Source organism: Garra rufa, chromosome 23 (genome assembly GCF_049309525.1).
Source record: "Garra rufa chromosome 23, GarRuf1.0, whole genome shotgun sequence".
NCBI lineage: Eukaryota > Metazoa > Chordata > Actinopteri > Cypriniformes > Cyprinidae > Garra > Garra rufa.
The window spans coordinates 30132621-30149815 of record NC_133383.1 but is presented as its reverse complement, the minus strand read 5'-3'; the positions used below and the strand labels follow the sequence as shown (position 1 = coordinate 30149815).

The 17195-nt window shown below is 37.8% G+C and overlaps 1 protein-coding gene across 1 annotated transcript; it reads left to right on the top strand.

The window, feature by feature from the left end:
• The first annotated feature begins 1164 nt into the window (after positions 1-1164).
• LOC141299295 (uncharacterized) lies at positions 1165-9230 on the top strand. Its single transcript, XM_073829652.1, has 2 exons — positions 1165-1480; positions 7966-9230. Exons 1-2 carry the CDS (start codon positions 1231-1233, stop codon positions 8946-8948), a joined length of 1233 nt encoding a protein of 410 aa, XP_073685753.1. The 5' UTR covers positions 1165-1230; the 3' UTR covers positions 8949-9230.
• The last annotated feature ends 7965 nt before the right edge of the window (positions 9231-17195 follow it).

Genomic DNA, 17195 nt, shown 5'->3' with positions numbered 1-17195 from the left:
CCACATTTTAGACCACCTGAAATCATAATTATGACTTTCATGACCCCCTAATAACACTGCAGTCATCAATGAAAATTAAGAGCTTTATTTAAGACTTTCAAAAACAAACCTTACACAAAATACGTTTCTTTTTTATTTTTTTTCCCACCATGTTCGGGGCACAAGAAAAATATTAAGGGACTAAATTAATATCAGCATATGAAGTATAATCGTCTCTCATTGTCTGAAAGAATGCACATCAGATGCTGAAAGTCAGTTTTTACTTTCACTTTAACATATTGATCAGTTTCCACGTTGCTTGTGTGATATCCATTGGCTTTAAAACATAAATATTAATAAAAATACAGTATATAGAAAAGACATATTTAAAATATTGCGACGTAACACCAACGTAAAGCCATTGTTTTTCTCTCACTGAAAGCTACATCTGTCTGCGCACAATGCGCCGATCTCTGCTCTCATCACTGCAGACACACCCCCTCTTGAAATTTCGGCATTACAAGTTTTGCAAATCGCTAACCCTGGGTCTTTCTCAGATATACTGAAATACGTCCACACCTCAGATGTGTTGCTTCAGACAAGCACGTGCAAGCTGCGGTTTCTGTTTGCGTCAACATACGTGTTCCCAGCGCTTTGTACGCACACACTCACCGGTATTGGGGTATATGAAAAATGAATATCATTAAAAAAAAAAACACCGGTATTCGGTATGAAAAGGTATACCGCCCAGCCCTAAGCTGAAATGATTATCTCCTATCTGAGGACAAGTGATTTTGTAGGCAATGGGCCAGATTTGATAATTAAATTAATACAAAATTAAAAGAAAACTATAAAAGAACCTTACATATGTGCAACTGACCCTCTGATTATAATCTTGATTCTTTTGATTTATGAAAATGTTCTTCATTTCCAACAGAATGAGCACTTTTCTTGGTGGGACATGTTTTTGCCAAATTTTCAAGAATCAGTGATATATTAGATATGATAAATAATCGAATACCAAATATAGATAAAAATAGCCTGCCTAAATATGAACCTTCTGTGTAATTTGTATATATTTTATACATTTTATGTTTAAATCTAATACTGAACTAGAAGCTGATTGAGAGATTTAGTTTGCATTATTTTTTCTTTCTATTAATTATTTTTATATTAAACAGGACAAAGTGTACAAACACAGAAAAACTCCTGGAGAATCGACAGAGATCCACGTGACACGCTATTATAAAGATGGTGATTATTAAAGAGGAGAGTGAAGACATGAAGATTGAAGAATTCAGAGTCAAACATGAAGATACTGATAAACAACCAAAGATGGCGTTTATTAAAGAGGAGAGTGAAGAGGTGAGGATTGAAGAAACATTCATCAAACAAGAAGATACTGAGGAACAACCAAACATGGCGTTTATTAAAGAGGAGAGAGAAGACGTGAGGATTGAAGAAACTTTCATCAAACAAGAAGATACTGAGGAACAAACAGGTTGGTTTTCATTCACAAAAGCTAAACTAATTGATCCAGCTCTACAGAAATAGTGATCTAAAATAATACAGAAGTAGTCAAAACAAAACAAATATTTTGTGTAACATTCCCAGCCTGCATTTCAAAGTCGATTCAACTTGGAAACAACATCAGTCACCATGTTGGCTCAACGGTGAAAATTTTTGCAAATCCGAAAGGTTTTTCAACGTTGATATTGTGACGTCGTTTCAACGTTGCAGTAATAACGTTGATTCACCGTTAAAATTGCTATATTGTTTTACAGTCTTACCTTTCAACAACGGTGATTACACAACTGTACGTTCAATTAGAACCAGTTTGCATTTAGATCAAAACTGTACGTACATGAAAGTTAAAATCAAATAGCAGCAATTGGATTACTATCAACTTCAATAAACCAACACATAATCAATGCTGTAAAACAAGTTTTATTTTGGAAACGTACACTGTATAAAACTAAATAAAAATAAAAACCTGTCGAAAAAATTTCCAAAAACACAAACACTTTAATCCTGCTCACATATTATTGTAGCCCAGTTTGATGAATACAAAGTAATCAGACTTTAGACATTATACAGTACACCAGTCAGAAGTTTTCAAAATCCAATCCAAAGTAGAATTAGTTTTGATCACAGGAAAAATTACATTTGAAAATATATTCAAACAGAAATCTGTTATTTTCAATAATACATTAATGCTTTTGCTGTATTTTGGATCAAATAAATGTAGGCTTGATGAGCAGTAGGAAATTATTTAATAAAAAGATCTTTTAAAAAAATAAATCTTACTGTTCAAAAATTTTGACTGGTAGTGTATTTTTTTTCAGATACTAAAAAAAAACTTCACCATACATAAATGTGAGGGTATGTTAAAACTTGTCAAAATCCCTAGACCCCAGGTTAAAGACTCAAAGTTTTTGTACAAAAGCAGGCATATTTTGCGCTGCACTTGCAAGAGAAACCTTTTTTTTTTTTTTTTTTGACTAAAACCATTTGACCTCTTATTTTTGGTGGTTAACTAGTTTGATGTGAACATTTGTGCAGTGGAAATGGGTCGAAGAGTTTGAGAATGTTTCAAATTCACATTCTGATAAAAACAACAGTCTTGTGCATATAGCATGGTTGTGCATCAGGTGATCCTTGAGTCCCAGCTCTTGGTCCTATCTGATGCCGTCCCCTCATCTCTCTCCCACTTGTGTGCTTTCTGTACTGTCCTGCATAAACAAAAACTAAAAAAAATAAAATTTCATAAAATTCCAACCTTGATTCTGTTGAATATTTTTAAATGAAAACATTCAATACAAAACAAATCTTGTATAATATTTTTACTTTACAGTCCAATAACAGTGTACAACACTTCATAAAACACTTTTTAACATATTCAGATTAAAATTACAATATTAACTAATTATTCCCAGTCTTTTTTTTAATCAGAATCTTAACTATAACAAGCTAATCCAAACAAGTATCATATTAAGTACATTTGTATTAAAATAAATAAACCTGTAGCAAAATATCAATAAATCTCTACCAGAACTAGTAGAAGTATCAGATGAACAATTCCTTACCAAAATGCCAATGAGCTGGATCCTAAATGACTCTACAAGGGGAAAGAATAAATTATTTGATAATTTTTTTTTTCTTCTTCACCTGATTGATTAAATATATAAAATAATTAAAGTTACTAAAGATATCCAGTGTAAAGAAGTGAACCAATTTCTCATTATTTTGTTGTTTGATTAAATGACAGAAATAGCATAAGGTTTATTTTTTTAGTTTCAAGCACGTCCTGTATATTACAACAGTACGTTACATGATTTAACTGATTTGGATGTTATGTAGGACGCTTGACAGTGCACTGCTTTAAATCACAGGAACAGATTCAAGCAGGATTTTTCATAATTATTTGGGGGAAAAAAATAAACTAAGACTCTTTTAATTGCACAGCTGCAGCGGGGCCCATTGGTGGTTCCAGGGCCATATGCAACTTTTAGGGAGGTCTGGTACTGATGAATTTCTAGTTTGTTTTTAGATTGAATTTGGCAAATACTATGGCCATTAACTGTCCCATCAACCAATATTATGTGTCTAAAACATCATTTTTAAATCTTGCCAACAGATGTTGGTAGGTTTATGTACATCACAGCCACCACATTAGCCATTAGGGCTGGGATCTGACATAAATTCAAACGTGAATTTGATTTGATTATGCTTTACAAGTTTGTGATTCGATTAGCAATCTGTCACTTCATATTGAACTGCGACAAAATTGTACTTATAGTTTGAACCTTGTAAAAAAAAAAGCATTTGAAATCTGACATTAAGATTTGAGAAATTGATCCCCCCCAGCCCTACCAGCCGGTGTGTAAAGTGATGTTTTATTAACAACTTTAGGGAGGAGCTCGCACAGATAATTAACACGGCCAATTCACCCGTAGCAATCACTCACCCTATCCAATCAGTGCAGGAAAAATCCCTTAAATAACACAACAATCCTACCATCATCATCTCTTGTCTTGTCAACGCTTTGGCTCATCCAACCACCTCGAAAATGTCCGTGATCGATCTTTATCCAGAGGATAACGCCTTCGAAGCCAGATCCTGCAGTACCCCCAGCCGCAACTCAAGCCACCACTGCCCCGAAGGATCCTTCAAACCGAACCTAAATTAGTCGACCTCCTAATTAAAAAACAATTACAGGCGAAATAAATGATTGGCCTTTTTTCCGTTCCTCCCTTCAGCATTTTTCGGGTCAGCCCCATCGGCATAGCTACCAGAAAATTTTCAGATTAAAAAAAACGGTTAATAATCGATCTGTCGTCCCCGCATAATTCTCCGTTTCCAAGCATTAACAGCCTCATCCCGCTCGATGAATTTTCTCTTCACTACCGCGACATCGACCAAGCCACTACCCTGATTAAAAAAGCAGGATGCGGTGCTTGGCTGGCCAAAGTCGACATCACCTCTGCCTTTAAAGTCATGCCCATCCACCCAGAATTTTGGCACCTATTCAGTATCCGCTGGCAGAATAGATATTACTTTGCCTTCCGCCTCCCTTTCTGCTGCAGAAAAATTTTCGACATATTGTCAGAGGCAATTTGCTGGATCCTTTCCAACAATCATGACATACCGTTTCTGGTTCATCTCCTAGATGACTTTCTGATCATCTCGCCCCCATACTCCTTCCCAGCCACACATCTTTTGACAACCCAAAAGCTTTTCACAGAGCTCGGGATTCCTCTCTCCCAAGACAAACACCCTAGGCCCCAGCACTTTTATCGAATTTTTGGGCATCAACTTGGATTCCCAAAAATTCCAGCCCTCTCTGCCCGAAGAGAAAATCGATAGAACGATACTGGTGACTTCCTCTATTTTAACTAATCCAAGCTGTTCAAAGCACAAGCTTATACACATTTTAGGCCATTTAAATTTCGCAATACACATTATCCCGCAAGGACGCCCCTTCATCTCCCATCTTCTCTCGCTCGCATCCTCCGCCCTACCTGACAAAAATATCCCTAACAGACCCATGCCACAATGACTCAGTCTGGATATCCTTCCTTGGAACAATGGAACAGATTATCCTTCTTCTATGACAACCTGATTTCTTCCCCAATCGATTTCCAACTGTTTACAGACGCCGCCCCTCCATCAGTTTTGGAGGTTTTTTCCTAGATCGCTACTTTGCATCTACATGGCCCCCCACGTTGGCAGATTTGCTGCATCACCGATCATCCTCAGCGCTATTCTAACTATATCCTTTAGTCGTTGCAGCTTTTGTATGGGGTAAAGAATGGTCCGCCACTAGTATCCTTGTCCATTGCGACAACGGAGCTACCGTGCACTGCGTCAACAAAGGCCGCTCCCATTCCCCCACTCTTATGCCTTTGTTAAGACGCCTGATTTGGATTTGGGCTTGCGGCCAATTCATTATCACCGCAAAACACATTCCTGGGTCTAAAAATCCAAATAGCTGACTCTCTTTCTCGTTATACTTCCAGAATTTCAGATCCTTGGCACCAGAGGCGGACCCACTCCCTTACCCCATTATCTCCCTATTCAGAGCTGATATTCCCATGAACCACCCCCTGAGACCTCTCCTCAAAGCTTTCCTCAATTCCATTCTCCAAGCCGTTTCCCCAAGAACCCTCCAGTCTTATTTAACAGCATTAGAGTCTTTTAAAACATTTCACGTTGCTTACAAGCTATTGTTTCCCGACTTCTCCCTGCTAGCCATTACCACCTTCATCTCCTATCTCAACGCCATAAAAAAACTCCATTTCGGCTCCATAAAGGAAACCAATTTTTCTGCCCTACTAATTAAAGGTATACAAAAAAACGTACCACCCGCCCAGACACCCGCCAACCTATAAAGCTAAAAATATTAACCAAATGCATCTCAACCCTCCACAAAGGCTACCAATCCATCCACACCGCCAGTACGCTAGACACCATGTTTCTTCTGGCTTTCTCTGGCTTCCTCAGATGTTCCAAGCTCGCTATCACATCCAACTTTAACCAAGCCATCCATCCAACCATCTCAGATCTAGCAGCGTCAGGTAACGAAGCCATCTCCTATTTTATTAAACAAAGCAAAACAGACCAGTCAGAGAGAGGCCATTTTTGTCTACATCTTCGACCTCCAGTCGCCCATCCAACCATTTTAAACCCTCCTAGGCTTCCTCCAGCTCAGGAAATCGCAATCAAAAAACCCACCCTTTTTACAGATGACTCCAACCGCCCCGTCACCCGTTTCTGGTTTCGGAAGCACCTTATGTCCGTCCTACTCCTTTCAAATCGGGACACAGCCACAACAGCAGCCCCATAAAGCCTCTCCCAGCAGCAAATTCAAACTCTTGGATACTGGTCGTCAGAAGCCTTCAAAAGCTACATTCGATCAGACCGCTCCGACATCAAAGAAGCCCACAAAGGAATTATCCCAGTCCACCCCCATACATCCGCATTAGCCACACGGCCTCTCGCCAACCTTTCCTCCGTATCCGGCCACAGCAACGTCCGCTCCTGCAGGAGCCTTTATCATTTTTCCCACAGCCACTGCAGCATCCGCTATCAATAATTCTCCACTGATTCTGCACCGCCGGCTTCCGCAGGAGCCCCTAGCCTTCTTCCCATACTACAGCAGCACATTCATTTCAATGGATCCTTTATCTATTACCTCCCACTGCCGCAACAGAGCCCGGTTCCGCAGAAGCCTCTAGCCCCCTTCCCCGCACCGCCAGCTCCCGCAGGAGCCCCCTAGCCTTCTTCCCACACTGCCACAGCAGCATCAGCTCCTGTAGGAGTTTTAACCCTGCTCCCTACATCACAGCAGCAGCTTTAGCTCCCGCAAGAGCCTCATCCACCTTTTCGTAATTCCCCACTGCCCCCATAGCAGTTCTCACTTCCAAAGGAGTTTTCCAATCTATACCTCAGCAGTACCCACAGGAGCTCTTCTCTTATCCCCACCCACGCACCAATGCCCGCAACTACAACGAAAGTCCAGCATCCCTTAAGTCCAAGCTTTTTTGGGGGCCTTTTTTGTCCTGCGATTAATTACTAGCCCTTTGGGGAGCGTTTATTAGGGTTCGGGCCAGTGCTTAGCTCGGACCCCTCCCCCTGGGCAGGGGAGAGCCCCGGGCTCGGGAATGACCACCGAGCTCAAGGCCCTCTCTCGGACAATACGCCAAATACGCACAACCTTTCGCTTAGTTTATTATCTGTAAGAGGGAACTAGTGAAATTGAAGAAAAGAGTATGCATGTTTACCAAAGTAGCTAGTATAAACACAAGCATTGAATGAGGAGCCATATTTAACTGGCCAAGGGGTTATTTAAGTATTACTGCCAAGAAATGAACCCTTATACTTGAACGTGGCTACATATGAGGTGTTTCTTGGAGGTTATACTAAATGATCATGTAAATTTCACGTGCGCCAGGTGACCTTTGAGTGCAAAAACAGATTCCATTGCAGTTTTGCGAATTATTCATTTTTAGAATTGCCTAAAAAGCCACTTTATGCAAATTATATATGGGAGTTTATGCAAATGATATATGGGAGTTTTTGTGAAATTGATGGGTTCCATTTGGTGTATTTTCAATTTCACAATTTCAAATAAAGGGAAATGGTAAGCGGGTACACCCAGCTAGTGGTAAGTGTGACTAGTAAGTGCTCAGAATATTCAACCAGCTAGAGCTTGTTTGTTGACACTGCTACATTTATTGGCTGAAAGAAGGCTGTGATTATGAAAAAAGGAATATGTGAATGCAACAACAAAACAAAATGAATTCAACAACTAGGTACCTAATTGTGGAAAACAATGTAATGGTACATCCCTTTATCAAGATTTAGAAATCAAAGAATGAACAGTATTGACAAGAAGTTCTGATGCGTTTTATGTCTAAATGTTTTTATATTTGCCTTACACCATTAAACTGGTGTTAACTTGTATTTGTCTCTTTTTCACCTCAGACTTGATGGCGCTGAAAGAGGAGAGTCAAGAACTGATTGAAATGGAAGAGAAAGATCGCAATGAGGAACAGCATGATTTCAAAACTGAAGAAAAAACATTTAGTTTCTCACCCACTGAAAAGACCTCACCAAAAAAATCTAAGAGAATAATAATATGCCGTCAGTGTGGAAAAAATTTCACAACCAGAAAAAAAATTAGGGTTCACGTGAGAATTCACACCGGAGAGAGACCTTACAGCTGCTCTCAGTGTGGAAAATGTTTTATACGGAAAGAAGCCCTTAAGGTTCACATGAGAATTCACACTGGAGAGAAACCTTACACCTGCTCTCAGTGTGGAAAATGTTTTACACTGAAAAAAACCCTTACGGCTCACATGACAGTTCACACCGGAGAGAAACCTCACACCTGCTCTCAGTGTGGAAAATGTTTTACACGGAAAAAAGCCCTTAGGGCTCACATGACAATTCACACCGGAGAGAAACCTCACATCTGCTCTCAGTGTGGAAAATGTTTTAAACGAAAAAAAAACCTTAAGGCTCACATAATAATTCACACCGCAGAGAGACCTCACACCTGCTCTCAGTGTGGAAAATGTTTTAAACGGAAAAAAAACCTTAAGGCTCACATGAGAATTCACACCGGAGAGAGACCTCACATCTGCTCTCAGTGTGGAAAATGTTATACGCAGAAAAAAAACCTTAAGACTCACATAAAGAGTCACACTGGCGAGAGACCGTTCAGATGCGATCAGTGTGGAAAGTGTTTCAGATATAAAGAACGCCTTAATAGGCACATTAGGATTCACTCAAGAGACAGCGATTTTAAATACCATCAGTGCAAAAGGAGTTTCACAGACACAAATCTCCTTCCAGATCATGTTAAAATTCCCATCGGAGAAAAGCCTTTCATGTGCCATCACTGTGGGAAGACTTGCTCAAGAGAAGGAAGCCTCAAGGATCACTTGAGAACTCACAGTGGATAGAAAGCTTTTACTTGCGAACAGTGTGGAAAGAGTTTCACGACTAAAGGAAACCTTAAGAGTCACAACACAGTTCACACTGTAGAGAAGCCTTAGAAGTGTCTCCGTGTGAGAAGAGTTTCACATTTTCCTTCGAGTGACAAGGTTTAGAAAAAGAAGCAATTTCTACAATTATATGTGCATTCAATCTGGAAGACATTCAATTGTAGTCAGTGTAATCATACCATTATTGTGGTATATATGTAACTGGAGGATTACAAATAAATTGACATAAACTGAAAACAACTTGTTCCCATTGATTGTCTGTTTATTTTAGCATATTGTTTAGTTTCTTGTTAATTATACATTAGATAAATTATTTTAAAGAATTTATACATTCTTACATTTACATCTTACTGTTTGTAGGCTGCTGGAGCCAATCTTGTATCTTGGGCTGAAGGCAGGGAAACACCATGGAAAAATGGCCAGTCCATCACAGGGCTAAATGAATTTAAAGCAATAATTCAACCAAATGTAATGACACTATATGGCTGAGATACAACGATTTGAACTATTTTGGAGTCTGAGGGTGCAAAAAAAATCACAATATTAAGTAAATTGCTTTGAAGTTGTTCAAATGAAGTTCTTAGGAATGCATATTACTAATCAAAAATTAAGTTTTTATATATTTATGGTAGGAAATGTACAAAATATCATCATGGAACATGATCTTTACTTAATAATCTAATAATTTTGGACATGAAAGAAAAACAGGTAATTTTGACTAGTAATAAAAGTAATAAGATCTTTTATTGCAAAAACTTTTTATTACTTTAAAGCTGAATCTGTGGGGTGCAGTCGAGACTGAGTGGCAGTGGCAGGTTTCTAAAACAACTGTAGAAGGACATAAGATGACATGAAACTGCATAACAGAATTTTAACAGACACGTGATGCTACATTTAATGTCATTTTCAAATAGATCACCTTAGTAGTGTGGAATGCACCATTGTAGGCCATAGAGTAGGGCAGTGTTTTTCAACCTTTTTTGAGCCAAGGTACATTTTTAATTGAAAAAAATCACAAGGCACACCAACAATCGAAACTGTCGAAACAATCGGAAAAAAAACAAAAACTCTATGATCTTTCATATTTCTTCTTCTTTCAAATAAAAAGTGCAATTAACAATATACAGTCATTCTTATCAAAGTGTCTTGAATAGGAATCAAATAAACACAATGAAAACAGTCTTTTTTGATCTTTCATATTTCTACCTACTCAGTGTGAAACCTGGGCCTGTTTTAGGTGAAATTGAATAATTTCCCACGGCACACTAGTGTACCGCGGCACAGTGGTTGAAAAACACTGGAGTAGGGTTCCTCAAATCTTACCCTGGAGGTCCAATGCGCTGCTGAGTTTAGCTCCAACCCTAATCAAACTCACCTACCTGTGATGCTCTGATGATCCTGAAGACCTTGATTAGCATGCTCAGGTGTGTTTGATTAGGGTTAGAGCTAAACTCAGCAGGAAAATGGATTTTGTGGGCCAGATTTGATGATCCCTGCCATAGAGCCTCTAAAGATGATGGTCTGTCCACAGGCCTGCGTGGAGCATTTCTCAGTTTGAAAAGATCAGACTCGTTATTTACTTATATTGTCTGCACCATTTTCAGGTGTCCTGCATACTACCCCAGGTAAAAAAAAAAAAAGTGCACTAAAACACACTTTAAGTATACTTAGTAAACTTTTCAGTAATGTACTAAAAGTGCTCTATTTTCGCACACTAATTTTGTACTTATTTTCCAAAATATAGTATTAAGTATATGTTAAGATAAACTTAATACCATCTAAGTGTACTCAACTGCGCTATTTTAAGACACCATGAAATTGAACTAAAATGTGATTTTAACATACTATATCTGTATTTTACAAAATATATTTAGTTACAACTAGAAATACACTCGAACCCTACTTTTAAACTTTTATAAATATATTTATGACTAAATTAAAGTATAATAGTAATATATTAAAATAATAGAAGAATAATATGTATTTTAAATAATCAACAAGTGTATTTTTTATTAATAAAAAATATGTGGGCAATGCATTATAAATACATGTATACATTTATTATATATTATTCATGTATTTTAAATAATCAATTTTATTTTTTTATATATAATTAGTATATTTAAAGGTTTATGAAATATGTTTCAATTCTATTATAAGTGGTAAAATACATTTTTGGAAATGCTGAGATAGTATGTTAAAAGAACATTTTAGTTCATCTTCATGGTGTCTCAAAATAGCACAGTTGAGTACACTTAGATGATCTTAAGTTTATCTTAAGAAGTACTTAAGAATAACTTAGTATATTAAGTACAAAATAAGTGCATGAAAATAGAGCACTTTAAAGGATAACTATTGCAAAAAATGAAACCTGGGCTGTTTTTTTTACTGTAAACGAGACAAACTTATATTTAAAAGCACAATTACGACAAATCAGCCATTTTTGAGATTGACCGTGATTTCGTTTTGTGATTTTGTGGCTGGTGAATGGGAGTACTAAGGGCATAACTTTGAGTGCATCAAAATTTATATTTTTACAACACTAAGGAGGCTCGACACACCATGAAACTTTGCTCGAAGTATCGCCTGGGTCTCTACACATGAACTCCAGCATTGAGAACATTGTTTGTGTACCCAGAGTTTATTAAAAAGAAAGGTTTTGAACAACTCACTTTCAGTTGCCAGTCAAGAAGTGTCGATCTCCGAATGCGAGGAGAGTAAGGATGGATAGCTCCTAAAGCATATTTCCATATAAATGCACGGCTAATTCGTTGTTTTGTCGCAAGTGAAAATCAATATTAACCTTCTAGTTGTAAAAAGAGCCTCATATAAGCCTAATATTTCGTGCTATGGAGTCCATTCATTCGCACTCGGAGATGGACACTTCTTGATTGGCAAGACGGCCACGAACAGAAACTCAAACAGTGAAAGTGAGTTGTTCAAAACCTTTCTTTTTAATAAACTCTGTGTACACAAACAATGTTCTCAATGCTCGAGTTCATGTATAGAGACCCAGGCGATACTTCCAGCAAAGTTTCATGGTTGTCGAGCCTCCTTAGTGTTGTAAAAATGTCGATTTTGATGCGCTCAAAGTTAGGCCCCTAGTACTCCCGTTCACTGGCCATTGGCCACAAAACCAAATCACAGTTAATCTCAAAAACGGCTCGTTTGTCATAATTATGCTTTTAGATATAAGTTTGTCTCGTTGACAGTAAAAAAACAGCCCAGGTTGCATTTTGGCAATAGTTATCCTTTAAGTACATTAGGGAAGTGCACTAAGTGTACTTAAATAGTATTTTAGCACACTTTTTTCACAATTTGTATATTCTTTTAATATATTACTATTATACTAAAAATTATTCTTAAATTAGTCATAAATATATTTATAAAAGTTTAAAAGTAGGGTTCAAGTGTATTTCTAGTTGTTACTAAATATATATTTCTAAAAACAGATATAGTATGTTAAAAGCACATTTTAGTTCAAATTCATGGCACAGTTGAGTACACTTTGATGGTATTACGTTTATCTTAAAATATACTTCATACTATTTTTTAGTACAATAAGTACAAAATTAGTGTGCGAAAATAGAGCACTTTTAGTACATTACTGAAAAGTGTACTAAGTGTACTTTAATAAGGTGTATTTTAGTGCACTTTTTTTTACCTGGGACAACACACACACATTCCTTAAAGCAATAATGTTTTGTTAGAATTACCACACTCAAAATCAATTCAAGTGTTAGTGCTAATAGTGCATTCATATTAAGTGTACTTAGTACAACTTATGGGAAAATGTACTTCTACTACGATACATTACTAATAGATTTTTAATAAAATCAATTTAATGTAAACTTAAAATTACCACACTCGAAATCAATTTAAGTGTTAGTGCTAATAATGCATTCATATTAAGTGTACTTAAGTACAAATTTTGAGAAAATGTACTTCTACTACAATACATTACTAATATATTGATATTGATCAAGATGGCGCCGCGGATGGCAGCCTCTGTTTTTTGTTTTGCAAACACGATCAGTTTTACAAGGGATGAACTGCTAAACATTAGGCAGAACACACCACAAAATCTCCTACCGTTTTTTGATTATTCGAACGTTTTGCTCAACATCATAGTTGGCGGAGTGGCGGCGCTTATCAAAGGCTTCATGACGCGCAGGGAGCGCTCGTGAAGCTTCGTCAGCGTGAATTGAGGATTTCACTGCCAGGCAAACATTTGGCGAACATCTGCTCTCTACCAAACAAAACGGACAAACTCCTTCTGCTCTCCCGGACAAATAAGGACTTCTCACACTCTGCTGCTCTGTGTTTCACGGAAACCTTATTTTCCACGTAGTATTCAGCTTTAACTTCTATGTACTATACAGTATTTTATTTCATTTCACATAATATAATACTTTAGGCCTACCTCATATTACAGGTTTGAAACTGGTTTACTGTTTGGAGAAAAACTAAGTAAAAAAGATTTGATTGAAACCGTTATAGTGTTTCATAGATTTGTCATTACAAGTTCAATAGGGGTTATGCCCAACAGGCTTCCGTTTTCTGCTAAACAGGTCTCGTTGCTTCCGGTTCTCGCGTTTTGCATATCCCTCTTTAAATATGAACATGATTTACTCAAGATTCATTCAAAGTAGACACTAACTATGATCATAACCAATGTCCATCACATATGTGGATTGATATATAAAAGTTTTAAATTTTTATTCTTTTCACTAACACTTATATATAAATATCGAGTGAAACGTCCACAATAAACAGCTGGCTTGTTTAACTGATTACCTTAAAAGTCCGTCGATATCGCCATTATTTATTACGGCTATTAACACGTTCTCCGACAAGCGGAAGCAATGAGACCTGTTTTCCGGGGTTGGTCAGGTGACGTTCGACATATAGCCTATTGCCTTCCATGTAGCAAAATATAAAAACGTATACCGTTGATAAACAACATAAAACCAGATAAGGGAATTTTAATAAAACTGCTAACATTACAGCAGCGGAAAATATGAACGTGCATGAGTTATTTTATTTAATCTGTCATTATAATGTTTCGTTTTTTAACCTGAAACACACTGGTGTTGATGACATTCAAGCATTTCAGTAAGGTTAAAAAGATAACCATTTAAATCACATTTAGTTCACAAACAACTGACATTTTTGACCTAAACATGATTTCCAGTTACAAATATTGATCCTAAAATTCGACATCAGTAACTTACTTTTCGCAGTATCGGTCACAAGATCTACCGGTTCTTACCAGTGAATTCAGTTGAGACTCGCTCTAAACGGCTCATTTGAATCAGTGAGTTATGGACTCGAGAACATTAGCGATCGGATCAGTCCAATTCGTGAATGAATCGTTTGGTGCGATTTGCGAACCGATTTAACAGGTTCATTGAAAGGAATCATTTTGTTCATAATTCAGACACCGCTTCTGCATCTCGGTAAGTAAAAGTAAAAGTTACTCAAAATAAAAACAGTAAAATACAGATACTTGAAAAACGTACTTAAGTTACTGTCCACCACTGGTAGTGACATTTAATTTATTTTATTTATGTCACTCTCACTGTGATATTCGCGTTAATAGGGGAAAGATGTCGGGTTATATTTCATACATTAACGACTCCACAGTTTTGGAGTCACATCTGTTATTAAATGGGGTGCCAGTCTCGAGCATTCATTTGGCCATTCACGTATCGCGAGACTTGCCTTTTAAAGGTAAACAGTTCTGTACTGTTTACAAACATCACCTGGAGACCGCAGAAATTCTGTTGACAAACGCAAATCTTGAAAACGCTATTGAATATCCTGTGAAAGTTGTTGATGTTATGTTTATGTTGTTATGTGAAAGTTGAATGTTTAGTCAAAAGACGGATTTCACGAGTGAAATCATCTGCTGACAATCTTCATTTCTGAAAGCACAGTTGTGAAGAAGAGTCTGAACGTAGTCTCCGGACCGTACAGAGTGACTCCGTAACTGCACACAGAGAAACACCCTGTGCCAATTTGACAAATCTGCACCCGATATTATGTCTTTAAGACTATCGTCCATCTCTGAGGAGGGTGCAGAGAGGCAGTTGAGCCTCCACAACCAAAGTGTCATGGAGGCTTCTGTGGAGAAGAGCTCAAAAGGTGGGATTGAAATTATGTTTAAAACATTAACTGTGATTGACACAGACGTCACAAATTCAGGAAAACAAGATAAAATAGATGGTTTAGAGTGGGGCTAGGAGTTATATATCTGTTGTGTTCCTGTTATATTTGGTTTAGCATTAGAGAACGCAGCATTCGATGTCTGCTGGTAGTGGTCAACTCATGCTTTAGTCAATTTTAAAATGTAGTAAATATTATACATTGACTAATGTAGACCTATCTGTTTGGAAAATGTCAATAAAAAGTTATGCTAATTAACGTTACCTTGTATTTTAATAGTACTATACTGTATGTACAGTTAGGTGCCAAGGCAAATAAAATGTTCAAGTTTGACTTCATGATAATAACCTTGGGTCATATTTGTCGCTCATAGTATTTTTTTAGTAATTGTTTTTCCTACCTTAAGAACAACATACAAGCTGGAGGAAGAAGAAAACCATGCCCTCCTTCTTCAGGAAAATATGTACGGCTGCGAAGCTCCCCTTCTGCTGCTCCCAGGACACAGTGGAGTCTCAACCAGAGCTGGACATCTCTACACCAGATGTCAGTTTGTCCATCTCTAAAGAGAGTGTGGAGAGCCTGGAACTGTTGAGCCTCAGCAGCCAGGATATGCTGTGCTTTAGCGTAGGTACGCGCATCATTAAGAGAGGAACTGTGGACATCCTGGACGTGTGGAACGATGACCATCTCTCCAGTTCCGATAGCTACCAAGAGGAGTGTAGCTTTGTACTTCCAGGTGAACTTCCTGTTAAGTCAGTGGGGGCTTCAGCTTTCCTGAGACTAAAGGCTGTCCAATGTAGATGACTCTATACCCAACGTCATCTCTAAGGACAGTATAGAGAGGCTGCGATTGGAGGTTTCAGGTGAGAAAAAAAATGCATTACAAACAGTGACATTCATGTAGCTATAACAGTAAACTGTCAACTAATTATTTAATCCAATGTCAGAGAATATCTCTAATAGTTGTGTTATCAAATTGGTTGATTTTAGTTCCACTAAAGGCCACAGAAGACCCTAAGAAAGGGAAAGGAGTCCGCTGTTTCTTCAGGAGAGTGTGGAAGGCTGTCAAGCGTCCTTTCCGCTCCAACAATAAAGTGGAGCCTATTGTGCCTCCTCAGCCAGAGCTGGATGATCCTGAGCCGTCACCTGCCCCAGAGTCCTTAGACTTCGTCCCAACTAATGGTAAGTCTTTGATCATTATCAAGATTAACAAGATGTTTTTAAAGCACCTACATATAGTTTAATACTTAAATACTCAATTCTTCATGTTCAAGGTAAGGTCAGGTGTTCAATATGCTCATCTGTGTTTTTGCAGGTTGCCATCAAACGTATTTGGAAGACTCCACAGGATCAGTATCTTCAAATTGTAAGTTGGCAAAACATAATATGTGTTTAGTTGTCTAAGAGCTGATTATTGTAGATTAAGCAGGAAAATCTTATGACTCTTAACATTTAAAATGATACATGTTTTACCAAACTAACCTTTTGTGGCATCTTTTCTCTAGCCTGGGTATCCGAAACCTCTCATTACAGAAGTTGTGCTGCTTCTAATGATGAAGGAAGAGCCCGTAAGCCCTCACTCCATCCAGCTCTTCGAGTGGTTTGAGCATCCCCGAAAATTCACACTCATCATGGAGTTTCCAGATCCCTGCGAGAGCTTGCTGGACTTCATCAACAACAATCCTCAAATGAGTGAGACAACAGCGCGGGTCATCATGCGTCAGGCTGTGCAAGCAGTCCAGCACTGCGTTGAACATGGTGTTTTTCATAACGATATTCATCCAGAGAATATCCTGTTGAGAAAACACACCTTGGAGCTCAAGTTGATAGACTTTGGCTGCGGTCATCTACTTGACAGGACAGGCTACAACTGCACGAAATACAGAGGTGAGTTGGCATTTAGTGTAACAGAGAGTGGAAACCAGCATGTAGTGATTTATTGATCATGAGATGTTTTAAAGTATTGCTAAATGCTGAAAATGTCTTGCTCACAGGAATAAACGGTTACATTCCACCTGAGCTCTTCATCTATGGCAA

Coding starts and splice junctions, on each gene's coding strand:
- LOC141299295 (XM_073829652.1), top strand. CDS start 1,231: ATGGTGATTATTAAAGAGGAGAGTGAAGACATGAAGATTGAAGAATTC. Junction 1,481..7,965: donor AGATACTGAGGAACAAACAG/GTTGGTTTTCAT, acceptor TTTTCACCTCAG/ACTTGATGGCGCTGAAAGAG.